The following is a 26,966-nucleotide window of genomic DNA, read 5'->3' as shown; positions in this document are numbered from 1 at the left end:
AGTCATTGGAATTAATCTGAATACACACACACACACACACACACACACACACGAGTGCACACACACACTTCCTTAATAGTTCTGAATTCATTTTCTTTAAGAATCTTAATTCTGTACTTTACCAGCAGTTAACTTCCTCACAGTATTTTTTCTTCTGCCTGTCTGAAAAGGGGCCTAATTTGTTTAATTTGTGCCAATGTATGTACTAAATGTAATTGAGTACATTTGTAATTGAGTACAAATGTAAATTAATTTTTTTGTAATGTAAAAATTCACCGTGCAATTCATACGTAAGCAATAAAACAAAATCTAATAACCATTCTTATAATAGCTATCCCATTTATTAAACTTATCCACTGTTTGGATTCTAATAAAAATCAAGTTGCCAGATGGAGTCCTCCTCACATACTGGGAAGAATCAGCTCCGTAGCTGCAGTCGTGAACAGACGTGGCTGAAATGAAGCTCTCAGCATGTGCCCGGAGAGCACCGTCGCCGCATCTTCATCAGTCTTTGTGTCTGTATTTCCAGCCCCACCCTCTGCCGTATAAACCCCACAAGCCTTTCTCTGAAAAAGCACAGCTCCTCTCTAGCACCCTCCGCCATCTGGCCTGCTTTCCTGCCCCCCGTGCAGCTGTGCCCCACAGCCCGTGGGCTTCAGGGTCTTCCTGAGGGGTGCGGTGCAGCAGCAGGGAGCCCAGGCTCTGGGTTCAGATCCCACGCTGCCACTTCCTAGCCGAGTGGCCTTCGGGAAGTGGCTCAGCTTTGAACTTTGAAGTTTGTAAAATGCAGCTTTTAGAGTTCTGCCCCTCAGAGGTTATCTGTTGAGGGGTAAGTGAATCACTTAGAAGAGGCTCGTGGTGTCATGCCTACATGGCACAGAGTAGTCACTGAGTCTGTATCATGAATGATCCTTGCATTCGCTGTGCAGAAGGTCTTATTTGCTATTCAGGGATAAATTGATCTGGAATAAAAAGGAACTATTTGTAGGAATCAAGCCCCGGAATAGGCAATAGGGTAACTCAACCCAGAGCAGAGATGGAGAGATTGACCTTTGATATGGATAAGTAACCCTGTTTTTCATCGTAAGAAGAAGGAAGACAAAGACCACCAATAATTCTGTAGCTTTGCTGGCAAGAAGATCAGGGCCTTCCCACTGGAAAACTTCCATTTTCTCAATGCAGTATTAGGTGAGGCCCTTGTTAAGACAACTGGCCATATGCCTTGCATTCCTGCATGTCTTGTGAACCAGGATACTAACCACCTTTATTCTGGACTACCTCTCTGAGGTTGTATACAGCATACAGACTTATGACACAGAGATGGCAGGCACCCATCCGGTGATCTCCCTTGAAGGCAGGAGAGGATATCAACTGTCGGCTTGGCACGCGACCTTTTGATTTCCTTAGGTTTTCTACCCTGTTGACTCCAGGATAGTCCACACCATGAGAGGCTGACGAGCATGAACTAACTCCAAAGGCTCTGCCTTCCCACCTGAGGAGCAGGCAGGGACCCTGTACCATGTCACCACAGCCCACATGATTTACAGAAATTGAGAACCAAGGATGCAATGTGAACTTAAGAGTCTGAGTCCTTATCAAATACTGAGGGGGATTCTGGAGGCATGGCCTATTGCCTGGTACACGGTAAGATCTCAGCAACTGGCATGAGTGGGTGAATAGATGATATAGTTTCAATTTTTGTAATTCCTATTACATTCATCTGTGTCCAAAAGGGCATTTATATCCCCCAAACTTCCAGCCACTGGGATCATCCCCTATTTTTTTTAAAATCAGTATTGCCAGACCCAAGACAGGGTTGTCAGTGTTTCTTCATGGTGGCGGCTTGTGGCAACTCACCAGAAGGGCTGTCATGTCAGCCGTTGGCATGCATCTTTGGTGGGCTACTGGTGACCCATGTCATCTCATAAGATTGATTAAACACACTCCTTTATATATACATATATATATATGTGTGTGTATATATATATATATATATATTTTAATAGAAGGAAAAGTAGCTTTCAGTGATTAGGGAGTGGAGATACTCTCACCCTCCATTCCTCTGTCATCTCTTGCAATCTATTCATTTGTCAGTATCCACAACGTTGCTTCAAAACAAAAAACAGGGAACTTCCTGGCAGTCCAGTAGTTAAGAACATGCACTTCCATTGCAGGGGCTGCAGGTTCAGTCCCCGATCGGGAAACTAACCCTCCATGACACACGGCACAGCCATAAGGATTAAAACAAAGAAACGTTGGTTGGAATATTTATTGAGCGTCCACAGTGCACTCCAGGAAGCATCGAACCACCCCTTGTCTGCCTTCTCCAAAGGCACCCTGGCATGTGAACTGACAAACAGGTCACGGTGCGTGTGTGCGGGGTCTCCCCGCACTGTGTGCCTCCGCTGAGGACGGGGAGGATGAGACCGGCCCAGAGGGGTTACGGGAGCAGGAGGCACTCACACGGGCTGTGCTGGTCACATCCCCTGGGCGTCTATCTGGGGCCGTACGGCGGCCTGGGCCCCACGAAACCCAGCGGCTTCCCCAGGAACCTTCTGGTTCTTCTCAGGCCCCCCGTGAGGGGCGGGGCCTCCTCGCTGTCCTCCTCGGAGCTGGAGCCCGGGGCGGAAGCCGCGGGCCCGCCGCCCTCGCAGGTCGGCCGGTCGCCCCGGCACTCGCGTCTGCCTGCCGACTGGAGGCTGTGGTTGTAGAAGGCAGAGGCCATGCACCCGGCCGCTGACTGGTCACAGGCGCAGAGCAGCTTCGCACACAGGTTCTGCCCCACACCTGAGGGGCAAGGACAGAGGAGCAGCCTGAGACGCCGCGGGATGCTCGCCCCTTCCGGCCGGTCCTCCTCCGTCTCGAACCTCTTGGTCCTGCAGGCCCTGCATCCTCTGCTGGGAATACTCGTATCTTTCAACTGGCTGACTCATACTTGTCCATCACGAAACCACTCGGCCACCGCTCTGCTCCTCGCCCGGCTTAAGGGGGGTGTCTTTCCTGTGGGCGCCCATCGAATCCCACCCTACGCTTCTTTCTATCACAGCAGAAATATATAAATATATTTATGTCTATATTTTACCATTTGTATTTTTATTTGCTCAGTCTAGTGGCCCTGCTTTATTTCCTGACTGTTCCAGTTGCCTGCGGTAGGGGTGGCGCGCTGAGCATCTGCGTGATCCAAAAGAATGAATGTGTTTGACATTGCTCAGACATAGACAAGGATTCTACGAATGTTATCCTTGTCTGTGGTTTTCAAAGACGTGTTAGTTAGTCGCCTGGTCGTGTTCGACTCTTTGCGACCCCAGGGACTGTAGCCCACCCAGGCTTCTCTGTCCATGGGATTCTCCAGGCAAGAATACTGGAGTGGGTTGCCATTCACTTCTCCAGGAGACCTTCCCAACCCAGGTTTGGAACCCAGATCTCCTGCACTGTAGGTGGATTCTTTACCGTCCCAGCCACCAGGGCCGCCCGAAGACTTCCTGGGGCTGTTGGGTCTGTATTGGATCTGTTTAATTTTCTTTTTTGTCTGATACTACCATGAAGTACTCAACCAGATCAACCAGGCTTTTTCCATCACACTGACCCTCCAAATCTCCAACACCGGCGTTCCCATCAGCCCAGACACGCCCGTGGCATCTCCACAGCAGGGAGCAGAAGGCGGAGAAACAGGCGAGCAGAGCGGACAGAGGCGGCGGCCCGTTCCCCAGAGCCGCTCCACCGCCCTGCCCCTCGCGGAGGACCGCCCCGAGCGGCTCCAAGGTGTCCGGCTCTTAAGCCCGGCCCTCGCGTCCGCTCCAGGAGATCGCGCTCACAGCTCACAGAGGGTTGGAGCCGGTTCTCTGAAGCCCCCAAGGAGTTCAAGTGACACCACAGCGTTCCCGGATTCACTGAGGCCAGAAGGATGAAGGCACCTTAAGCTGAGCAGGTGGGACCCCGAGGCATGACGGCACCACCGAGAACAATGATCATCTCACCCCGTCACTCACGGCCCTAACCCCACCCCTGCCCCTCACAGGACAAAGCGCGCAGCCTTCAGCCTTCAGCCTTGGGGGTCTGACCTGCTACCTGTCTCCTCAGCCTCACGTTGCATCACCTCAGCCCCACCACCTCCACTTTCTGTTCCCGAAATGCGGAACCACGTGTCATTCCCAGACTCAGGAGTTCCCGAATGCCACTTGTCTCTCCTCCCTCTTCCCCTTTCTTTTTTAAAAACACACACCCAGTGTTATCAGGGAACCTGTTAACCTCCTGCCCCTCCTTACTCCTCCCAAACTCCCCCATCCCGGCTGCCGCGCTCCGCGGGTCCAAAGCCCTTTCCCCGCGCTCCTGGGCACTTGTACTACCTATTAGTGGTACCTGTAAGACTACAGAGGCCCTTGCTTGTCTCTCTTCCCGCCTTGAGTGATTCAAGGCAGGGACCCTGTCTGTTCACAGTGTTTCTCGTTCCTGGTGGCGGTTTTTCGGAGAAGCACATAGTGAGGTGAGTGAATGACTGACTGAGTGACACGTAAAGCCCAGAGCTCCCGGAGGTAAGAGGCACACGTGGTCCTCAAAGTCTGGGTGCCCAGGGAGGAAGGAGCACTCAGGCCGAGGCTTCCCCAGATAAAAGTGAGGGTGACACACAGCCCCACGCGGCTCTCGAGAAATGCTCCAGGGACCGCTTCCTTTTAAGCTGCAAAGCCTAAGGGAACTACACCCACTGATGTAGCGGTCAGATGTAGACGAAGTCAGTCCTACAGCAAGCCCGGCACAGTGAGGCTCCCGGGGGTCGGGCTATTTCCCAATGCCCCCCCCCCCAGAGCCTGAATGGCCACAGAGGCGCCCCCGGCTTCCACCACTGGGATGAGTGGAGATGCAGGCCCACCCCTCCCTGAGGCCGGAGTCACTTCCCCTTCTCTGTGGGGTTCTTCAGGAGACTCCATTGGGAAAGGGTTCTGTTTTTAGGAAAAGGGACCCACTTGCACAGTGAAGACTCGGTTCTGAGTCTGAGGAATTACGGTTTCACAGTCCCAACCCCAGTTCTATCAGCTCTTCCAATCTGTGTGATCCCAAACCTCAGTTGCCTCATCTGTAAAATGGGCAGGCCCGCAGGGCTCCCTCAGAGGACTGGAGTGAGGATGGACTCCAGAACTCAGAAGGGCACGTGCGAAGCACTGAGTAAGTGTGGGTTGTGGCATTAGTCCCCACCTGCTTTCACAGGCTCTGTGACTTTGGTCAGCTGACTTGGCCTCTTGAACTTGAGTCCCCTCCTCAGTGGAATAAGTGTATTAATATGTGCCTCAGGGTACATAATAAACCACATTAGAGGTGAACAAGTGCTTGTGAAAGCATCTGTCAGATGAGCTGTGGTTCTCATGCCGACCTGGATGAAAGAACAACCCATTATGCTGGCCCTCAGCACTTACACTTGGGGGTACCGTCCACGCACAGCACTGGCGGCTGAGGAGGCCTCTCGAGCAGACAGCCCAGCTTTCTCACCTGCTCCAGGCAGCAGTGATGGGACAGACAGCACCTAACAGCAAGGAAAATCGTTTCCTGTCAGAGCCCCAGCTGCCCCAGAACTCCCTCCAAGCGTAGTTCTCCTACACTCCCCATAGTAGTGAGACTAGCCAGTGCCTCCTTTCCAGTGCACACAGGGCTGACTGATATACACACCAAGGGCCACCGTGTACAGTTGTTCGGGTTGTGGACTGTACCCGGATGCCACATCTAAGGCAGTGTCCATCGCACTGGAAGCATCTTGTAATTGTAAAAAAAGTTTTGGGTATTTTTATCATGACTCTGTTGACCTAAAAGATGGGTGACTTGCATATTTACTACAGGAATTTTCTAACAAATAGAAAGAGTCTTGAGGAAAGAGTACCACTTTCAGTATATACAAGAGTACCACATGGGCTACCAGTGACACACTGCCTCCAACCTTTTACACAACAGAACAGTTCATCCTACATCCATAGGGTACCCTCGATGTCCCCAGCCTTAAAAGAGAAGAGAGTAACTATCCTGAGCATAAAGACCTGCATCTAAGGAAGTGACCAGCAAAGAGCAAGATCTCAGGAAATAGATGGGGATGAATCATGGTCTTGCTTTTTAGACTCACCCATCTGGCCCTATAAAGTCTCACAATCTCCTTCAGTGTCCCCCCAGCCCAAGGAAACTTGTGATATAATTGTCAATCCTCCCTTGACAACTCCACCATCAGAGGGTGTGGGCAGTGTACACCATTTCACTGGCGCTCTAACTAGCCGTGAAATGGGTGAGTCTTCAGGTGCAATCAATATTTAAACTTGACCAGTTCTACTCTCAGAATCTTCCTCTAACTTGTCTCCAGGTTGAGTCCCCCATTGTTTCCTCTGTGTCCTAACTGCATGTGTTAGTGGGTGGTGTTTTGTTGAACTGTCCATATCTCTCACTCTGTAAGCTTCAGAGGCAATTCGCTATGATCTGCTTTGCTTAAGTTTAGTCCTTTTTATGTCTCTACCACCTAGCACAGTGCCAGACACAGAGCAAAAGCACAAGCATAGGCTGAATGCCTATATTAATGAATGAATAAATTAGCGAATGCATGAGGTCAGTGGAAGTTCTTCCAAGAGCAGTAGGTACAAAATTTGACAATTAAACTTAGAAGTTGTCAAGAAGCTCCTTTCAACGTGTCCTCTTGCAGAGCAAATCAACTGAAGACCCCAATTCTACACGTTGCTGTTGTTGCTGTTTAGTCCCGAAGTGGTGTCTGATTCTGTGACCCCATGGACTGTAGCCCACCAGGCTCCTCTGTCCATGGAATTTTCCAGGCAAGAATACTGGAGTGGGTTGCCATCTCCTCCTCCAGGGTATCTTCCTGACCCAGGAATCGAACCCACATCTCCTGCATTGGTAGGTGGATTCTTTACCACTGGCCACCTACAAAACCCAATTCTACACGTTACTCATTGTTTAAATAGGCATGTTTGGGGTTTTCTGAGGTGTCTTTGCAGATCAACCCTTTTAGAGCAGCTGGGCAGTACTCGTGTTGGAACTCTAGACTCCTATATCAAAAGATGTGAATCTGGCTCTGTCCCTTCATGGCTGAATGACCTCAGCAAGCCAGTCTTGGAGCCTCTGCTGCTCCTCAGGACAAAGGGGTTGTCATGGCAACAAGCCCCGCTGAGTGCGGTAATGCAACGCTGTGAGCCTGAAGCGATAACCGATAACCGACGTACCTGTCCAGGGCGTCCCTCGGCTCGCCTTGTCCTTCCTGCCCACAATAACAGCCATAGGATTCAAAGTCCTCGGGGCACCGGGATGTCAGGCAGAAGAGCATCTCTCCAAGCTGTGGCCTCACCCGCGTGTGGTCCCCGCTTCCCGGATGCAGGAAGGTGAGCCTGTCACAGGCTGAGAAACAGGACTCTCATTTCTGTCTCTCTCTGCCCTCCTTCTCCCCTCCCTGCCTCCTCGCCCTGCAACGTGGGCTTAGCCAAGCAAAAGTCCACCTTGCAAACCCCATCGTCACGAGTTCAGAGGGGGAAGGACCACAAAGCCCAGAGGCCTGCAGTGCCTTGCCAGGGTCCTGCCCAGGAATGCGCCCAGTCCTCCTGTGTGTGTCCCGCCCGCTGTGGCTCCTTGCAGGGGCAGGGCCTTTGCTAAGGCGCCCGAGGAAGGAGAGCCAAGGAGGAGGGCCATCAAAACCCAAGTTCATTCTTTCCAGCAAACCACGGTGCGGACGATGCCGAGCTCTTTCTTCCTGAGCCAGTAAGAGCGACAAGAGCCCTCCGTCAGCGGTTCCTTTCCCGGTTCAGCCTCTAGCGCTGATGACTAAAGGCGCTCATGCAGCGGGAGAGATGGCGCCCTCTAGTGGCACCAAGTGGGATGGTCGCAGAGCCTTACAGTGACAAGGGGCTCGATGAACCACCGCGAGGATCTTAAGACTGGGAGAACACAGACACCTCTGTCTGCTCCTGCTCACCTTTTCCAGATGTCTCCTGGGGACCGCTTTTGGTGGATGATACAGCCATCCCCAAAGATTTAATGCCAGCGGGGACGACAGTTACACCTTTCACTGTGGCAACAATTTCTGCAGACCCTGAAAACACACGCCTTTATGGCCCTTATTCAAAAAGTGGTTCGAGAGAAGTTAAGGACTTTGGGAAGGTCATGTACACATATTTAAAATGAATAATCAACAAAAACCTATTATATAGCACCTGGAACTCTGCTTAATGTTATGTGGCAGCCTGTCTGGGAGGGGGGTTGGGGGGAGAATGAATACGTGTATATGTACACCTGAGTCCCTTCCCTGTTCGCCTGAAACTATATAACATTGTTAATTGGCTATGGTTCGAGAAGAGACTTGCAGATGGACATGTGCTCAAGGCCAAGTTCAGACAAAGCATCAGGAGAGTGTCCTCAGACTGGGTCTGCAGACACCCAGGCCAGAGCCTCAGGGATCCTCGGCTGCTGCGTGAGACTTTCCAAACTTTCCATGATGACGTTAAAACTGACGGGGCCGGAGCTGGAACCTGTGGATGACATCTTGGGGGCGAGAAACAGCACAACTTCACGAGCCTATGTTGGTGTCACGTTTACTATCATGCACCTGCCAAGTAAAGGCCCACCAAGGTGCTCACAAGTGAAGAGAAAGAAGAATGATGGAGACATTAAGCTGGTTCTCAGTACAAAACCACGCAGGCAAGCCAGACTCTTCCCCGAACGCTTCAAAACTGCATTAGCCTCTCTTTGTGCTCAGAATTAAGTGCAAAGGCCCTTCCACTGCGGGCGAGGCTGCCAGCGATGTGGTCCTGCCCTCCTGGACCTCCCTTCACTTCCGTATATCAGTCCCACCTGCCCCCTTGGCAGCAGGCAGGAAGGTCTCCAGCCCCAGGCCAGGTCTCCAGCCCAGTCTGGTGCAGACCAGGGAGCATCAGGAGGCTCTGCCCCACTCGTCCACTGCCCCAGGCTCAGTTCCCGAGCTCAGGGTGAGGCCCGGACCTCTAACTTGCAGTCCTTCCCCAGACACATGTGTTGGTTTTCTTCGTACATCTGGGCTCCTGTCTCTGTTGCTCAACACTCTGGTCCTGATGGGTTGGAAGCAGCCCTCCAGGAGCCTTGTCGTAACCTCAGCCTCCTAAGGTTAGCATCCTGCTCAGTTCTCCAGCCCCACAAGTGGAAACCCATTAAATGCTGACTTTCTACCACACTCCAGAGAGCTGGAAACAACAAAGACTCTCCTTGACCATCAGTCAGGCCCCTCTGCGCCCTCGCTCGACCTTAGCCCGTGAGCACTGCAAGCTATCCGCACTCCCCACACTAAGAGACGTAACCAAATTCTAGTGTTAGTCACTCAGTCGTGTCCGACTCCTTGTGACCCCATGGACTGTAGCCCACCAGGCTCCTCTGTCCATGGAATTCTGCAGGAAAAGAATACTAGAGTGGGTAGCCATTCCCTTCTCCGGGGAATCTTCCTGACCCAGGGATCGAACTCCAGTCTCCTGCATTGCAGGCAGATTCTTTACCATCTGAGCCACCAGGGAAGCCCAAGCAAACCCTAGCCTGGTTTCTAACACTCAAGGAAAGCCTTGTCCCTGGGATAACCCAGCTCTGGTCTCCCTTAAGATCCTGTCCGAGAAAGCTCAAGGCAGTCAAGAGAATTCACTGCTTTCCATCCACACCCACCTTGCCGAACAGGTCTCAGAAAACAGCCCCTACCCTCTCTTTGGGATATTCCACTTTTCTGGCCCTGCAGGAGCTCCTAAGAGTTTCCCCTCCCACCTCCCTCACCTGCTTTTAAAATGCCCGTCACCTCCGCACAAATCGGGAGTTGAGCTCAGGTTTTCCTGAAGTCCATGCCTGGACAAGCGGTCCCAGGGTGAGAGAGGCCAGCCCAGCTCAGGTATTAAAAAAACACCACTTTTCATTTTAATCACAGGGAACAATGGAAAATAGTGAGCTACCATTTTTCTTCTATTAAAAACTAGAGGTTTCTCGTTCTCTTTGTTTTTAAATAGTATCCACTGTTGGCCACTGGGATGTGCCTGTGAGTGAAAATTCAGTTTTTCTCCAGGGCAATATGGCAACATATTAAAAGCCCTGAAATGATTACACCTTTTTACAGCAATTCAACTTCTAGCAATTTATCCTGACAAATTAATCAGAAGTGCATAGGCATAGAGAGAGTGCATATCTATTATTTATAATAACACATGTTAGAAATAATTGGGTAAACAAATTATAGGATTCCATACAAGGAACTGTTGAACAGCTTATAAAACCCATGTTACAGAAAAACATTTCATGTCAAGCGAATATCATCTCATTGTATGAAGTGATACAACTCAGACTGTGAAACCATGGCTGCCAAGTGATCTCAAACTCATTTTATTTATGTTACAGATGTGCTTACTGTGGGTTGGGTATAGACTGGAAGAAATCATCTTCAACTATTAAAAGTAGCTATTTTTACAATGTGGGATGAAATAGACAATGAAGTATAGTTTTCTGTATTTTTTTTCTAAATGCATCTTTTTAGCAGGTAGATTTCTGTATCTTCCTATTAATGGATCTTTTGATTTCATTTTGTCGATTTTTTTGTAAAGGGGGGCAATTTTTGTAGAGGAGGGAATTTAAAAGTAAATTGGCTTCAATTTCTCTCATTTTGGGGAGCACACTGATAAATGCACAGGGGACAACATCATACGCAAAGGTGGGGGAAGCTGAGCATGCCTACCTGGAGAAGGCGTGGTCCTAGAGTCTTCCATGCCTTCCTGGTCTCCACCTGGTTCTGTCCCCAAAGGAGAGACAGGGAGTGAGCATTAACTCCAGTCTGTCCCATCTTAGTCTCCAGCGGCAGCTCCCATCCCCTGGGCACAGGAGGCAATGTGCTCCTGCTCTGCCCCTAGTCACTTCCCAGGGGACAAATAAATAGATAAGTAAATATTTTTAAAAAATAGAGCCATGGTTGTTGATCACCATGAACAAAGTAAATAGGTTAATTCTCTTGATGACATCTTAGCCCATTTATTTTTAGATAAGAGTTTGTTCTCTGTGAAATCACAACTGTATAACAGAAAGAAGATGAATCTTACATCCTGACATCTGGGGTTAGAAACCAGTCCAGAAGTCATGGCTAGAATGACTTAGAGATTTTAATGTCTTGGTTTCCTATATAATCTGCAGAACAGGCATAATAACATTCACTCCAGACCCTGTCAAATAGTGGCCACCAGTGTGTGTGTGTGTGTGTGTGTGTGTGTGTGTGTGTGTGTGCACGCGCGTGCTTGGTTGTGTCTGACTCTTTGCGACCCTATGGACTATCGCCCACCAGCCTCCCCTCTGTCCATGGGATTTTCCAGGCAAGAATACTGGAGTGGGTTGCCAGTTCCTACTCCAGGGGATCTTCCCGACCCAGGGATAGAAGCCATGTCTCCTGCACTGGCAGAGGGGTTCTTTACCACTGAGCCTGGGAAGTTGGTCACCAGAACTCAGCACAAATACTGAGATGGCATTTTCTACTGGGTGCCCTCCTCTGAAGTCCCCTTTGCTTACTTGTCCTGGAGAGCGTGATCAGTTGGTCAGCTCTGGTCTCAGATGCCACTGTGAAAAGAAATCATCAAATCTCAATTACTAACCCAGCTCAGCACCTTAGCCGGGCAGAGAAGAGAAGACACATGGCAATCTGATCAGGGACTCTGTCTGGGTGTTGTGGCTCCATTATTTCTCAACTCAGTGGACAAGAGGCCAGTTAAGGGCCAGTCTTGTGTTTAGATAGAGAGACCAGCAAATGACACTCTGGGAGAAATAGCCATTATTTTCCCTGGTTGGAATGGCTTTGTCAGAAATCAGCTTAAGAGGAAATGTAGGTCTAAAAGTAAGGATGGAGAAAGTGGCAGCTTCAAATCTCAACCCTCCCACCTACTCTGGGTTTCGACAGCTTCTCTCTCCATCTCAATATACCATCTGAATATGGAGATTATAGTAATTACTTCATAGAACTGTATGAGCATTAAATAAGATTACATAGTTTCAGATGCCCAGTATCCTGGTTCTGGTTTGACATTGTGTGCCCTTTTTTGGTAGCCACATTAGAATCTTTGTAACAAGATGCTGGCCCAGAACCTTCCCATGCTCTGTCTCATTTAATTCTTCTGCCTCCCCAAAGAATAGGAACAGTCATCTTTTTCCAGGGATTGGTAAACTATGACCCGGCCCTCAGCTCATTTTTGTCAATAAAGTTTTATTGGCACCACAACCACACCCATCTAGTTACAGACTGTCTATGGCTGCTTTCCTGCAGGAATGATAGAGTTGAGTAGTTGTGAAAAAGATCTTCTTGCCCCCATGTCTAAAATATTTACTATCTGGCTCTTAACTGGAAAAAAAAACAAAAACAAAAACCTGATTCCTGTGCAAAGTGAAACTGAGAGAGGTTAAACCATGCTTCCCAAGTCACACAGCTGAAAAATAGGAAAGTCAGGAATCAGTCCCAAATCTGCCTGACAGCAAAACATAATTTCACCCCATAATGGTGAAATAGTTACAAGCCTTCACAAACTGTCCCATCGGCACTCATGTGATTGATTTTTGAGCCCACATTCAGGCTTCCTCCTCAGAGGGCATTTGTGGGCGCTGCTGAGGTCATGGGTGTGAGGGCGTTGAGTGTGTGTTGGGGTGCAAAGATGTGAGTGCATCCACTCTCTTCCTCAACTTGGACTCCAGACTCCTTGACGAACCTTATTGAGTCTTTCCCAGGGTCATGCCACAAGGGAAATAAGGATTCTGGTTGAAGACATTGGAAAATATATGAATTGGGGGTTATTCTGTGATTGTCTGGTGGGGCCAGGAAACCCATAGCTTATGCTCAATTTTTTTATTTATTCTTTTTTTTGGTCTGCTTTTGGCCATGCTGTGCAGTAACGCAAGACCTTAGTTCCTCAGCCAAGGATCGAACCTATGCACTGGGACCTTGGAGTCTTAAATACTGGGCAGCTGAGGAAGTCCCATTATCCTCAATTTAGAAGGGATGTGGCCGCTGCCAGTCATGCTGGGCTTGGCGGCTGCTTGGGGGCAGGGCATATGGTGGAGCTTCGGTTTGGTACTGGGGCCCTTTCCTCTTTTCTCAGGACCAGGACTCCAAGGCACAGGCTATCTGGGAGCTGCTGGGGATGACCTGACCTTGGACATGGAGGATGGCCACGGGATGAGCCCATGAGCCTCTGCTTCTAACCTTGTAGAAGCAGCAGCAGCAAAAGAGAACAAGGCACAAACCTGTAGGCAGTGGGTGTGCAGACGCCAGATTTAGCAAATAAAAAGCCAGGGAGCCCAGTTATATTTGGGTTTCCCATGAACAATAAATATCTTTTTAGCAGAAGTAGGGCTCATGCAAATTCTGGGACACATTTATACAAACACAGCATTTGTTGTTCATCTGAAGTTCAAGGTCAGATGGTCGAGGGTGTGGGTCCTGGGTTTGAACTGGTAATTCTCCTGAGAGGGGACTAGGAGTTGTGGGAGAAAGCTGAGCAAGTAGAAAAGAGATCTGTGGGTCCAAAGGAAGTAGGAGGGACTCTGGAATGTTCTGGAGGCGGTTCCACTGCAAGCCCAGGCGGGGGGAGTTTTAGATAGCCAATGTCAGTAAGTGGGCAGGTGGCACCATCAAAACACGGGTATTTGGGTTCCCCACCAGTCCCCTGTGCTCACCTTCTCCTGAGATGGCCACCAGGCTGGAGTCCGTGGGCTCCGCAGGAACCACTGCAGAAAGAGAGACCCTGGGAGCAACGGGTGATGAAAGCAGGTGCCAAGGGTCCCCAAGGCCGGCTGCGCAAGGGGGGAGTGAGGGGGCTGGCAAAGAGGTTCCCAGCGGGGCTGCTCGTCCTGCCTCTCGCACCCCGCCCCAGGACACGGGGGTGCCCGGCAGGGCCCCCGCTCAGGAGGCACTCCAGTCACTGCTGTTCTCGTGGGGAAAGTGACACCATCAGACACGGCTGTTGCAACCAAAGGGCTGCAGACCCCGAAGGCTTGTGGCTGTGGGAGGTGGTTCCCACCTGAGAAGACCACTGTTCACACGGGAGGGCAGACAGAAAAGGGTGCTGGACTCAGAAGGTCCGCAGAGGTACCACATGCACACACAATCCCCCCACACACGTCCACACAAGCACACTGCACATGCTCATACACAAATCCACACACATATAGGCACGGGCACACCCACATCCACGGCACACATAGTCACACCAACTTCCTCTTTAGCAAACACACCAGGACTAGTTCTGAAAAGAGACTGCAGCCCCAGGAAAAGAAGGATGCTCGGCCAAGGCGCACCTTGAACTTCCCATCTTCAGGTACCCACGAGGTTGGGACTGAGATCGGGGGAATTTGGTGGACAAGGAATGACATGCATAAATTTAACTCTCACTTTGTTTCATAAGACGCATGTGTTAGAGTTAGAACCATCCCTTGCTTCGTTCAGTAGACAGTTATGAAGAGCCCACCCTGTCCTGAAAAGGGACATAAAGAAAACAGCCTCCTCTTCAGGGAGTCCCCACCTGGGCCAGGTGGCTCCTTGGGCCGCAGGCTCTGGTGGACAGAGGAGGGAGGCAGCCAGTCTGTCCCCAGGAGGCCTCAGCCACCAGGAGGTCACCCAGCTGGAAGGGCCTTGCCCTATCTGAGTACTGAACCGTGTCCTGCTCACAGCTATAGACAGAGAGGAAGAACCTGGGGTCTTCATCCTAACTGGATTAAATTCACACCTGTCTACCTAGCAAGGGCCATTTGATGCTGGATATGGACTGAATTTATCAGAAGTAATGGTGTCTCTTGGAGAAGGAAATGGCAACCCACTCCAGTACTCTTGCCTGGAAAATCCCATGGACGGAGAAGCCTGGTGGGCTACAGTCCATGGAGTTGCAAAGAGTCGGACCTGACTGAGCAACTTCACTTCACACTTCAGTGGCGCCTCTGGCTGGAGGAGGTGGACATGCCTTCAGTGCCACGGGTCACTCCAGCTCCCCAACCTAACCCTGATTCATCCACTCCCATCTGTAACCAAGGCCCTGTGGTCCAAGCAAGAGTGGCTTCCCGAAGAGGCCTTACCCCTGGGCAGGACTGTCAGCAGCTCCTCCTTGCTGGCTGTCTCTGAAAAGAAAGCACATTAGAGGAGTGGGTTTGGCGATGTTAGAAGGCGCTGGTCTGGGGCATCTGAAGAAACACAGTGATGATGGCCTCTGACCAGCTCCCACCCCAGATCACCATCCCCAGCGATGACGCCGGGCCTGGGTCTTCCTACCTGGGGGCTGAGCCAGACAGAAGGACGTGTCCAGAAGGTTCAGGGAAGAGTTGACACTGGACTGAGCCAAGCATTCTATGGCAGCCTTATCGCAGGTACACAGCAGGTGCTCACAGGTGTCCCCGGACTCTATACACAGAGCAAGGACAGAGCAGATCGGAAGGGCTCACTGGGAATCCCAAGGGGTGATGCAAATGCGCAGACTGACTCCTGACTTGCCCCCAAAGCCCCGCTTCTCTTGTGGTTCTCTTCATCTCATCCATGCCGGCTCCATCCCTTCTGCTGTGTGGTCCAGCGTGGGAGCCAAAGGCACTTTTCTCCCACACTCACACTCCATCCAGCAGGCCACCCTACCGGCTCTGCTTTCAACCTATATGAATCTGATCATGCAGCCCTGGGCTTCCCTGGCAGTTCAGTGATAAAGAATCCTCCTTCCAATGTAGGAGATACAGGTTTGATTCCTGGGTGGGGAAAATCCACTGGAGAAGGGAATGGCAACCCACTCCACTATTCTTGCCTGAGGAATCCCATGGACAGAGGAGCCTGGTGGGTTACAGTCCACGGGTTGCAAAGAGTCAGATGCAACTGAGAAGCTAAACAACAGCAACAATGCACCCCACCTTCTCTCCATCCCCCACCATCCTGCCTGGCTTCCATCAGAGGCCTCACTAGACCCCCCGCCTCCTCCCCTGTTGCCCAGCCTCTTCTCACCACTGAGGGGCCAGAATAGTCCTTTAAGACTCAGGTCGAACCACGCCTTTTTGTGTGTGTTCAGAGTCCTCCGTCAATGTCTTCACTCAAAGTAAAAACCACTACCTCCTGTTCCTTCTCAGACCTCACCTCCTTTCACTCCTCCTCGTCACCCCACTTCTGACCTACTGTCCCCCTTATTTCAGAAACACACCAGGCACCCGGAGCCCCGCGTCCACCACGGGCCACTTCTTCCAACTGCTCTTCTCCTGAGAAGTCACCTGTGGCTTCCTCCTCCTCTCGGTCTTCCCAAGGAGGTTTCAGCTGACTTTCTTATTTAAATGGGATCCCCCTCCCCTGGCCTCTCTATGCGTTTCCTCTGAGGTATTGTCCTTCCCAGATCTTAGCACTACCTAACATACCATGCGATTTCTTTCTGACATTTTCAGTGTCCGACAGCCCAGAGGAGATTCCAGAAGGTCAGGTACCGTCAGCACGCAGGTGCTCAGCATGTAAGTGCTGAGTGAGCGAACAAATGAGCCACGTTTCCCTGGCCCACTGCGTTCCTCACCAATGATTGACACCCTTCCCGATGCTCCAAACGCCTGCCAGTTGACATTACCTGGATTGAGGGGCCAGTCAAACCTGGGTTCAAACTCTGGCTTTGCCACTTGGCAGCTATGTGACTTTGGGAGAGTTATTTAATTTCTCTGAGCCTTTCTCTCCTTGTCTGAACACTGGGGATGACGACTCCTGTCTAACAGAGTTGTTAGGACGACCAGAATTGCTGTGTATACTAGCCACAACATGTAACAGGCATTCAAAAAGCCTGGCTCTAATACAGTACCCCATCTTGCCATGGTCTTCTTCCCTCTCTGCTTTGGCCTATTTTACTTCTTCTGCCAGGGTTGTTCAGAGATAAGAAGTAAAATTCCTGAAGTCACACAGCGGGTAAGGTGGAGAGCTGAGACTTGAACATACAAGTATCTGATTCTTATAAACAAGCCCCCCAGCCTTATTCATCCAACACGGCGTCTGCCTCCACTTCCACCATCATTGTGTTCTCAACAGAGGCCAGTCTCCATATTGTTTGACATTTAACACTGTTTAAAAATATTAAATGTAATGCTATTCTACATTTAAGCATTATTTAATTTTTATAACAAATCTCTGAAGCAGGTTCTATCCTCCCCATTTTGAGGATCTGAGCTGTTAAGTAGAAGGTCAGGGTACTCCCTCCCCTAAATCACACAATGCATAAGTAGCAAACTATTTGCCCTTCCCAAGCTTCCAGGGTTGGTACAAGCATAGAGTTGTAAATCAAATAATCTGCTAAGCAACTATTGTTTCAATTCAGAAAGCACGCAGTGTGCCTCTACTCCAGGCAAGGTGAAGCTGCCATAGATCTGACGGGGCTGTAAGTACCCACAGCGATGCTGGCAATGGCGACAATGATGCTGGTGGGCCCTGGGAGCCCGGGCCTGGGGTCTCTAAACTGTCGTTTCTCAGCCCAGTCTCCTGGGACACCTGGAGATGCTCACCACACGAGATACTCTTGCTGACGCAGTTGACATCTGTGCTAAGTTTGGCAGGGTCTTGCAGACAGCCCATCTCAGCGGCCTCCTCGTAGCACCTGCGATGCTGGAAGCAGCAGCTGCGGCAGGAAGGGTTGGAAGGAGAGTGTGGGTTAGAACGCGGGCAGGCAGCACGCCATCACTCAGTGTCTCCGGATGGTTCCTGGCAGTGACCTGTTTCAGTCCTTAGTGCGTGCACACACACATCACGTTTGAATTTGAACTGTGTTACCTATGCAGCAGGTGCTATTATTGCTACCAGCATTTACATATGTGAAAACTTAGACACACGGAGCTCTGTAACTTGCCAAGGTCAAGGCTGATCAGAGAGAGAGGCTGACACCAAACAACTAAGTCAGGTGGCTCTTGCAGTGCAGACGGGAGGACAGTGGCGCCCACTGTAAGGAAGGAAAAACACACAGGCAGCTGATGGCCTCGGGCAAGCTGCTGTTTCTGACACTGCCTAACTTGTAAAGGTCTGGTAAGGTCCATACAATGTCAATACAGACCCTGCCATGCGGTAAACACTCAATAAACCATAGCAATTATTTTTGGGATCTGGCAAGTTCAAGGTGGAAATAATCTGTCTTCCAGAAGTCTGGAAATTCCCACCTCCATCAATTGCACTGTGTAAAGTCACTGAAATTGGGTGTGATGCACCATTCTGCCAGTTTCGGCCATCAACACTTTGATCATTCACACAGTGATGAATTGCTGCTTTATTTTTTTGACTTCTAGGTCTGCTCAGTATTTTAGTAACTAAAAGAAGTGGCAGGAGAGGACCTGAAAGAAAAACACGTTCCCAGAAATGGTCCTGGCACCATGCCCCGAATGGAATCAGTTTCTCCCTTTCTGAATGTCAGTGAGCTGGCTTATGGTCCCAGGGATGAAAGACTACCCTCTCTGGTCCAGAAACAACTTACACCAATGGGAATCCTTCCTTATCTTCTGGGAGTCTGTGTGGATGAAGGCACACACTCCATCACACTGGGCTTGGGGACAAATGTAGCACCAGTGGGGCTTCCCAGGTGGCACCAGTTGTAAAGAACCCACCTGCTAGTGGAGGAGACATAAGAGACCTGGGCTCCATCCCTGGGTTGGGAAGATCCCTTAGAGGAGGGCATGGCAACCCAAGCCAGTATTTTTGCCCGGAGCATCCCACGGACAGAGAAGCCTGTCAGGCTACAGTCCAAAGGGTCACAAAGAGTCGGACACGACTGAAGTGATTCAGCAGGCAAGCCTAATAGCAGTGAGGTGTGGACGTGGTCCCCGAGGAGCAGTGAGACGTGGGTTCTGTTTCCGACTTGCACACTGGTGCAGTTACTATGGTTCCCGTTACTGCTGCAGCGTAACGACTGCTAGTGGCACGTCTACTAGGGCTTCTCTCACTGCTGTAACCACTGCCACCACCACGTCTGCTACTACTGCTGTGACTAACCCAGACCCAACCCTAACTGCAGTTTCATCAGTACTGCGGCTGTTGCTGCCACTATGGTTATCACTACAGCCACCAGCACTGGTACCACCACTGACACCAGCACCGTCACAGGCTTACTGTACCGCTTCTGTCGCTATCACTGCCATTACTGCTAATGCTCCCGTAGCTCCTATGACAACCGTTACTGCTACTGTTGTCACTATCACTACTGCTGTCATCACTACTGACACAGCACTGCTGATAGTGTCACTGTTGTTATCAGCCACTAATACCTTCGAAAACAATAAGTCAGGCAGAACTCCATCACATTAACTTGTATTTGGTCGTGTAATCCTAAATAATAACTCTGTGAGGTAGGTGTTTTTATTACCTCCATTTAATAGATAAATAAACTGGGACACAAAGAAGTAAAATAACTTGCCCAAGGTCAGGTCCGTAAGGGACAGAGAATGGGAATTACTGGGTTGTAGGTGATCTGCTTAAAACTCTAACATGTGAGCAGCCTCAATCACTCAGTCGTGTCCGACTCTTTGTGACCCCACGGACTGTAGCCCACAAGGCTCCTCTGCCCTTGGGGTTTTCAAGCAAGAATACTGGAGTGAGTTACCATTTCCTGCTCCAGGGCATCTTCCCAACCCAGGGATCAAAGCCAAGCCTCCTGAGGCTCCTGCACTGCCAGCAGATTCTTCACCACTGAGCCATCAAAGAAGCCCCCAAACTCTAGCAGATACCACCACACTGTCCTAACTGACCCTCCTGCTACCAGTAGCTATTTGCAGTATCCCTGCTAACACTGAATTTGTCTAAGATTTTAAATTGTATTGCACAGGCCCATATACACCTGCACACAGAACCACGGACCAGGGAGCCTTCTGCACCTGTGTTCTGCCCAAGGCTCAGCCGGGCCTCCACGAGCTCACCTTTGGTCTTGCTCACCTGTCAGACTGGTCCACAGGCAGCCCTTCCATCTCAAACCTGCAGGCACAGCCGTAGTCTTCGAAGTCCCGGGGGCAGAGCCCAGCCACGCACCTCATACCATTCACGAACTGGAGCAGCGCGGGGAAGTTGGTGAAGACGGCCTGCAGCCAGGTGAAGTGGGAGCCCAGGCAGTCTGGGGGAGGGGAGCCGGGCGCACCAGGAGCCAGAGTTGAGGAGGGAGCCCCCTTCTCAGGGGGATAGTACCTCCTCACCTACTAAGCACCCACTGCATACTCAGGACTTCCAGATAATTGAAGGGAGGCGGGTTTACAAGCTGCGGTCCCTGTTGGTTGCCCCCCACAGCCATTCATCCTTCTGCCTTACCAACAAAACTGAAAAGTACTCCAGGAAGGTGAGCCTCCTTGCAAAGTCCCTAGGGATGTTTAATAATTATTCTCAGCTCATCATGGTAATCCCATGCTTCTGTGATAAGGTTAGTCTAGGGCTGACCATGAAAACCAGGTATGACCCAAGAAACTTCAGGGGTAATCTGTTAGAAGCTTTGGAGAAATATTCCTTCCCTAATAAAACACAAAGACATAGAAAAGGGCCTTTCTGACCTCCAATTTTCTTCTTCCTTGAATGTGATGAGGCTATGCTGGGCTGGAACTGCAGCAACCACTTTGCAACCATGAGGCCCCATATCTAAAGCTGAAAAACTATGTCCAAGGGAGCGGTGGGGCAAGATAAAACGAGCTGCTGGGTCTCAGAGGCCTGTGTTGAGCTACTGCATCACAGTAGCTCAAGTCCTTGGGCTTTCAGATGGCTTATGTGAGATTATTAAATGTCTTTATTATTTAAGCCTCTATTAGTTTCCTGAATGGATCCCAAATGATACAGTCCTGGCAATAAAGAACTATAAATCAGCCCAAGGGAAAAAAGTAGTATAGACACTAATATCTGGGGTAACCTGTTATGTACCAAAAACAGTTAGATGCTTTAAATAGCACAATAGTTATAATTGATAGAGAGTAATGCTATGAAAAGCTTTCATGGTCAATGATCCCATAAATGTCTTGTTCATTCTGATAGACAGATCCTATTCTATCACAGGTAAAAAAATCAAAGGTCAGAGACATGCCTGAGGTATCCACAAGTGATGATGACTTGCCCTAAACAAAATGCTCTTGCAAATGTAACTGGCAAGCAAACAGCATCCAGCTTTATGACTCTACATCTCGTGCTCACCCTCTCTGCCTGGAGGATCATTAAATACTTAATGAGATGATCCTATAGCACCAATTTAAATGAACAGGGTGATCAAAAAGAGCTTCAGTTCAGTTCAGTCAGTCAGTCATGTCTGACTCTTTGCAACCCTGTGGACTGCAGCATGCCAAGCCTCCCTGTCCATCACCAACTCCCGGAGCCTACTCAAACTCATGTCCATTGAGTCAGTGATGCCATCCAACCATCTCATCCTCTGTCATCCCCTTCTCCTCCTCCCTTCAATCTTTCCCAGCATCAGGGTCTTTTCCAATGATGGAAAAGACTTCCAATTCCAAGTCAGCCCTTCACAACAATGCTCAGTGGTGAAAAAGACCCCTGGATGGTGAGGTCTTTTCTAATGAGTCAGTTTTTCGCATCAGGTGGCCAAAGTATTAGAGTTTCAGCTCCAGCATCAGTCCTTCCATTGAATATTCAGGGCTGATTTCCTTTAGGATGGACTGGTTGGATCTCCTTGCAGTCCAAGGAACTCTCAAGAGTCTTCTCCAACACCACAGCTCAAAAGCATCAATTCTTTGGTCCTCAGCTTTCTTTTGGGGAGGTCCAAAGTTGTGAGGATCACACCCACCTTGACTGTTCACTGCTCTGCCAGTTTCTCCCTACCTCATTCAAACTTCCCCACCCATGTTTTGTTTCCACACAGTCTAATCAGAAACATGATAAAAGGTTCTATGTTGATGGGAAAAGTCCATCTAGGATTTGTGTGTGTGTATTTATGGAAACATGCATATTCATTCAAGACCTGCACTTAGTCATTTATACATTGTAAGGGCACTTTTAAACCTAGCATAGCCTAATAGGCAATGCAGAGCCACCTTGCTTGTGTCCATCATATTATAATCTTGTTTTGGGTACTTTTAGCTATCAAGGCTAGGAATCATCACAGCATCCACAGCATCATGCAATTGGTAGTCACATAATAGATATATAACTGATCCATGGAATGTTTCTCAAACTTTATGTATATTTACTAGTTAAGAAAGAAACATAAAACTACTTCGGTATAAGAGGACCAAGCTCTGGACTCAGAGAAGACCTTGTCCCTTCTGACTGTGTGGCTTTGGGCAATTCCCTTAACTCCTTTGCCTGGAAAAGAGGGATGCCATTCCCCTCCTGACCAGGCTGTGCTCAGTAAGAATGAAGGAAGGACAGTGAAACCACCTGGTCCCTCAGTGACTCACCCTACAATAAAAGGCACCACTATTCTCATCAGGGTCTGATCACATTGCTCAGAGCTTGCAGGGGAGGCCATGGGAGCTCAGAGGGCAGACCCCCAAGTCCTCTTGATTTCCTTAGATCCTCCCCCCCGCCTGCCATGCCCTAACAGCCAGGGGATAAAAGGAAGTTCATATTTAACTCACCAAAAATTTCAGCCACACCTTCCACATCTCTAAACATCCCATTGAAGAAAGTCATACCTAAGTGGAAGGAAGAGATAATACATTAGAGCTGGGTTCTCCCCTTTCCTTTCTCTGTCCACCCCCTTCAGGAAGAGTGAGTAAAACTTCTCCAGGATAGATTTGACCTTGGGCTAACTTTCTAGTAACACAGGTTACCATGGAAGCCTGATAAGATAAAAATTGAACTGTGTTGTTGTTCAATCGCTCAGTCATGTCTGACTCTTTGTGACCCCATGGACAGCAGCATGCCAGGCTTCCCTGGCCTTCACCATCTCCTGGAGTTTCTCAAATTCGTGTCCATTGAGTCAGTGATGCCATCCAACCACCTCATCCTCTGTTGTCCCCTTCTCCTGCCTCCAATCTTTCCCAGTGTCTGGGTCTTTTCCAATGATGGAAAAGACTTCCAATTCCAAGTTAGCCCTTCACAACAATGCTCAGTGGTGAAAAAGACCCCTGGATGGTGAGGTCTGTCTGGACTGGTAGAAACTATGGCTGAACTATAAACACTCGGCAGGAAGTCATCATTTTGGATCTCCATCAATGTGACGACTTTTGAAATTGGGTAGCATCCCTTCTGGGCATTTTAGAAGTTATACTTATGAGCTGGTTACTAGGTATATTGATGTCTATGGAGAAAGCAGCTTCAAGGTTAAAGCAGGTCTGGGGCTGCTCCAGGTGAGCCCCTTGTATCTGCGCTGTTACTTAGGAGGGCCTGGACTGCTCAATAGACTGATGCCAGGGCTTCTCCTGTTAAAGAAGAGTGGCTGGCATGGCCTGCTAGCACACTGTGCTTCCTGGCCTTGATCCTTCCAAAAACCAAGGGTGGCTTGTGAGTCTAAACGTCTACCGGAAGAAGACGTGCTCCCGGGCCTTGCACGTCCCAAGGGGGTTATGCCATTTGGGGAGAGGCCACGGACGTGTGTCTGGACGGGACTAGTCACTTAGCTTGCACGGGCTCATGCACAAATGACTTGGTTGGCTACACTTACCTCTCTGAAAGGTCAGAAACGAACCCTCAGCTCAGGGTAAACCTCACCAGCTAATTCGCTATGTACTCTATTCTTCAGCAATGCCTGTATAAAAACCCACCTGAGAACTCTTTACAGTCCAGCACCAGGAAAACGTTCCCTTCTCCAAGGAACAATTACAGATTCCCTTTTCTGATAACCTGAGCCCTGCAATGCATCACCTTTTTCTTTTTGTCCTGCCTTTCAATACAATTACTGTGTAACCCTGATTGATTAGCCTATTTACTTCCTTCTCCTGGTTTCCCCTTCCAGCTGACCCGTCTCTTTCGATAAGAGTTTTTAGTGCTTTGTCTCAAAGGAGAACCCGATGGTGGCTCAGACGCCAGAATAAACTGTGAGGTAGACGCTTTGGAGTCTTACTCAAATCACTGTACCAACAAATGCCATAGCACTAAGCTACTCTAGGGTATATTCAGAAGGGATCAGTCTCTATGCCAATATCCTAGATGGCTTGCTACCCAGCTAGGTCTCCTAAGAAAAAAGCAAAGGATCCTTACTGATATTTTCTGAGAGTCCCAGAGGCAGCTTATTTGGAAGGTGTGGGGTGTCAAGAGGGTGGCCCCCTATAAACGAGGAGAAGAACAAGGTTAGTACAAACACAGGCACTGCCCACGTGCTGGGTAGGACTGGGAGGTAGCAGCCAGGATAGCAATGAAGATGCAGGTTAGTTGAATTCTACACATATTTTTCTAGTAGCTGGAGTGACCAGCGTGGCCCAGTGTTTTATATTGGTTGGTCTTAAGGGAGTAGTCTTCTGGTTTTGGTAGTCTTTGAGACTTATCTTGAAGCTGCTGCTGCATATGAAGCATACAATTTAAACTTATATGGCATCTTTGTTTGTAGTTTCTTGAGATGAAGGATTGGTGGAAATAAAAACAGATACAGAAAAGACCCCAAGCCCCATGTAGTTTGTAATTGAGGACAGGGGTTTTCTCCAGACTATCAGCATCAATCTGGGATACAAGCTCATAAAAAATTATGGTCCTTATGCCCTCACTCAGGTCTGATCCAGCAGTCTTACTCCAGAGTTAGTATCAGAAATAGATATTTTTAACAAGCTTCCCAGCTGGTTTGAACGTTGCTGGTCTAGAAGCTGCACTTTGATAAATGTTGCTTGGGGAGAAGATGATGATAGGGTGGAAGACATCTGTTGTTGTTCAGTCACTAAGTTGTGTCCGATTCCTTGTGACCTCATGGACTGCAGCACACCAGGCTCCTCTGTCCTTCACTATCTCCCGAGTTTGCTCAGATTTATGTCTATTGAGTTGATGATGCTATCCAGTCATCTCACTCTCTGTCGTCCCCTTCTCCTCCTGCCTTCAATCTTTCCCAGCATCAGGGTCTTTTCTAATGAGTCCACTCTTCACATTAGGTGGCCAAAGTACTGGAGCTTCAGCATCAGCATCAGTCTTTCCAATGAATATTCAGGGTTGATTTCCTTTAGAATCAACAGGTTTGATCTCCTTGCTGTCCAAGGGACTCTCAAGAGTCTTCTCTAGCACCACAATTCAAAAGCACCAATTCTTCAGTGCTCAACCTTCTTTATGGTCCAACTCTCACATCTGTATGTGATTACTGGAAAAACCATAGCTTTAACTATATGGACCTTTGTTGGCAACGTGATATCTCTGCTTTTTAATACACTGTCTAGGTTCTTCATAGCAAGGAGCTTACTTAGATGACTTTAGGATTTGAATGTACTCTTGAGAGTCCGTTGGACTGCAAGGAGATCAAACCAGTCAATCTAGTCTGAAGGGGCAACAGAGCGACTGCGGGTTAAAGAGGCCACGCAAAGCAAAGGACGGTGGCTGTGAACCGTGGGGGAGATTTACTGTTGGGCAGAGAGGCCCTCGCTCACCGGCCCCCTTGCCCTTCACTTGGTGCCCACCTCAACGCCCAGCCCCCACGTCCATACTCAAGATATGGATTAACGCTCAAGCTTATCAATAATGTTTGATTTCTATCACTCACTAGGCAAGGGGATAAAAATACTCATAAGTAAATCAAATGGAATTTGACATGATGGCCCAGTGTTCATGTGTGTGTGTTTGCTCAGTCCTGTCCCAGCCTTTGCGACCCCGTGGACTGTAGCCCAGCAGGCTCCTCGGCCCATGGGATTTCCCAGACCAGAACACCGGAATGAGTTGCCATTTCCTTCTCCAGGGGTATTTCCAATCCAGGGATTGAACACGAGTTCTTTCACCTCTCTTGCATTGGCAGGGGCATTCTTTACCACTAGTGCCACATGGGAAGCCCCAGTGTTCATAGTAAATATATACGAAGCCAGAAGTACAGTCAAATACCATTACTCACCGCCACGTGGGGCCATCAGCATTCCTAGGAGGAGAAGCACAATCATGGCGGCAGACCAAAGGCAAGGACCTTGGCACCAACAGGAGCGTCCTGGGGGGAAAGTCAGCGGGGCGCGGTGAGTATGCTTTCAAAAGCAGGACACGAGACCCCACAGGAGCCGTTTGTCCTAAAATGCAGTGTAGGAAAGGGAGAAAGGCCTGAAAGCGATTCTGTCCCAGCCTTGCAAGCGGCTTAACTAACAGTAATGAGACAGGCTAGGGCCTGGGACTCTCCTGCAATGCTGCAATGCTGGCACCTGGACACACCTCTCCTGGAACAACAGAATATTGATACAAAGAAACCGTTAAGAGACTAAAAATAACTGTGTGCATGCTCAGTTGGAGCAGATGCTGGACCCAAAAGACACAAATAGACCAAAAACCCCAACTGCCACTTTTGAAGAGCCTGGAGTAAAATGAGTGTGTCCGGAGCAAATACAGGGTACTGGGCATGCCCACTACACACACACACACACACACACACACACCAGCTAAAGGGGTGGGCAAACCACCTAAGCCACCCCTTTGGCCCGACCTCTGGACATACGTCTACCCTCACCCCACGTAAGGAACAAACTCATTCACCCCTCCAGGAACAAACTCATTCACCCCTCCGGGAGCCAGCAAGCAAGGGAAACTGTTGTTTGTTTTCGCTCTCCCCTGCTACCGCAGAGCCCCCAACAAAGCCTTGCCTGAACTTCTTGTTTAGCCTCTGTTCAATTTCTATTGACTGGGGAAGGCGAAGAGCCCTGGTCTGCAACGGTATGGCAGTAAAGGGATCACATTCCCTCTCTGAAGCTCAGTTTACCCATCTGTAAAATGGAAATGTCACCGTGCACTTGCTGAGGACATAGTTCTGCTCTCATTTATTTATTCGCTAAATTGGCGGTCATTTACTCTGTGTCAGGCACGTAGCAAGGATGCAGGAAAGCAAAGTGAAGAAAGCACACCTTACCTGGAGTGGTTCATGGACTTTGGGGGAAGGCAGCAATTGAACAAGCACGATAGTTTGACTTTCATAAACTGA

The 26,966-nt window shown here is 49.4% G+C and overlaps 1 protein-coding gene across 1 annotated transcript; it reads right to left on the bottom strand.

The window, feature by feature from the left end:
- Positions 1 to 1,997: 1,997 nt before the first annotated feature.
- Positions 1,998 to 26,109, bottom strand: OC90 (otoconin 90). The gene is made up of 13 exons (XM_070476997.1): positions 25,902 to 26,109; positions 24,086 to 24,151; positions 22,522 to 22,578; positions 19,895 to 20,069; positions 17,488 to 17,600; positions 15,257 to 15,385; positions 15,064 to 15,105; positions 13,672 to 13,722; positions 10,703 to 10,756; positions 7,946 to 8,062; positions 7,203 to 7,374; positions 5,409 to 5,515; positions 1,998 to 2,787 (listed from the first exon to the last, which is right to left on the bottom strand). The coding sequence occupies exons 1-13, from the start codon at positions 25,945 to 25,947 to the stop codon at positions 2,495 to 2,497; spliced, it is 1,422 nt and encodes a 473-aa protein (XP_070333098.1). The 5' UTR covers positions 25,948 to 26,109; the 3' UTR covers positions 1,998 to 2,494.
- Between the last annotated feature and the right edge of the window lie 857 nt (positions 26,110 to 26,966).

This window comes from Odocoileus virginianus, chromosome 15 (genome assembly GCF_023699985.2).
Source record: "Odocoileus virginianus isolate 20LAN1187 ecotype Illinois chromosome 15, Ovbor_1.2, whole genome shotgun sequence".
Taxonomy (NCBI): domain Eukaryota; kingdom Metazoa; phylum Chordata; class Mammalia; order Artiodactyla; family Cervidae; genus Odocoileus; species Odocoileus virginianus.
Note: the sequence above shows the minus strand (reverse complement) of the source record. Positions and strands in the feature narration are given on the sequence as shown.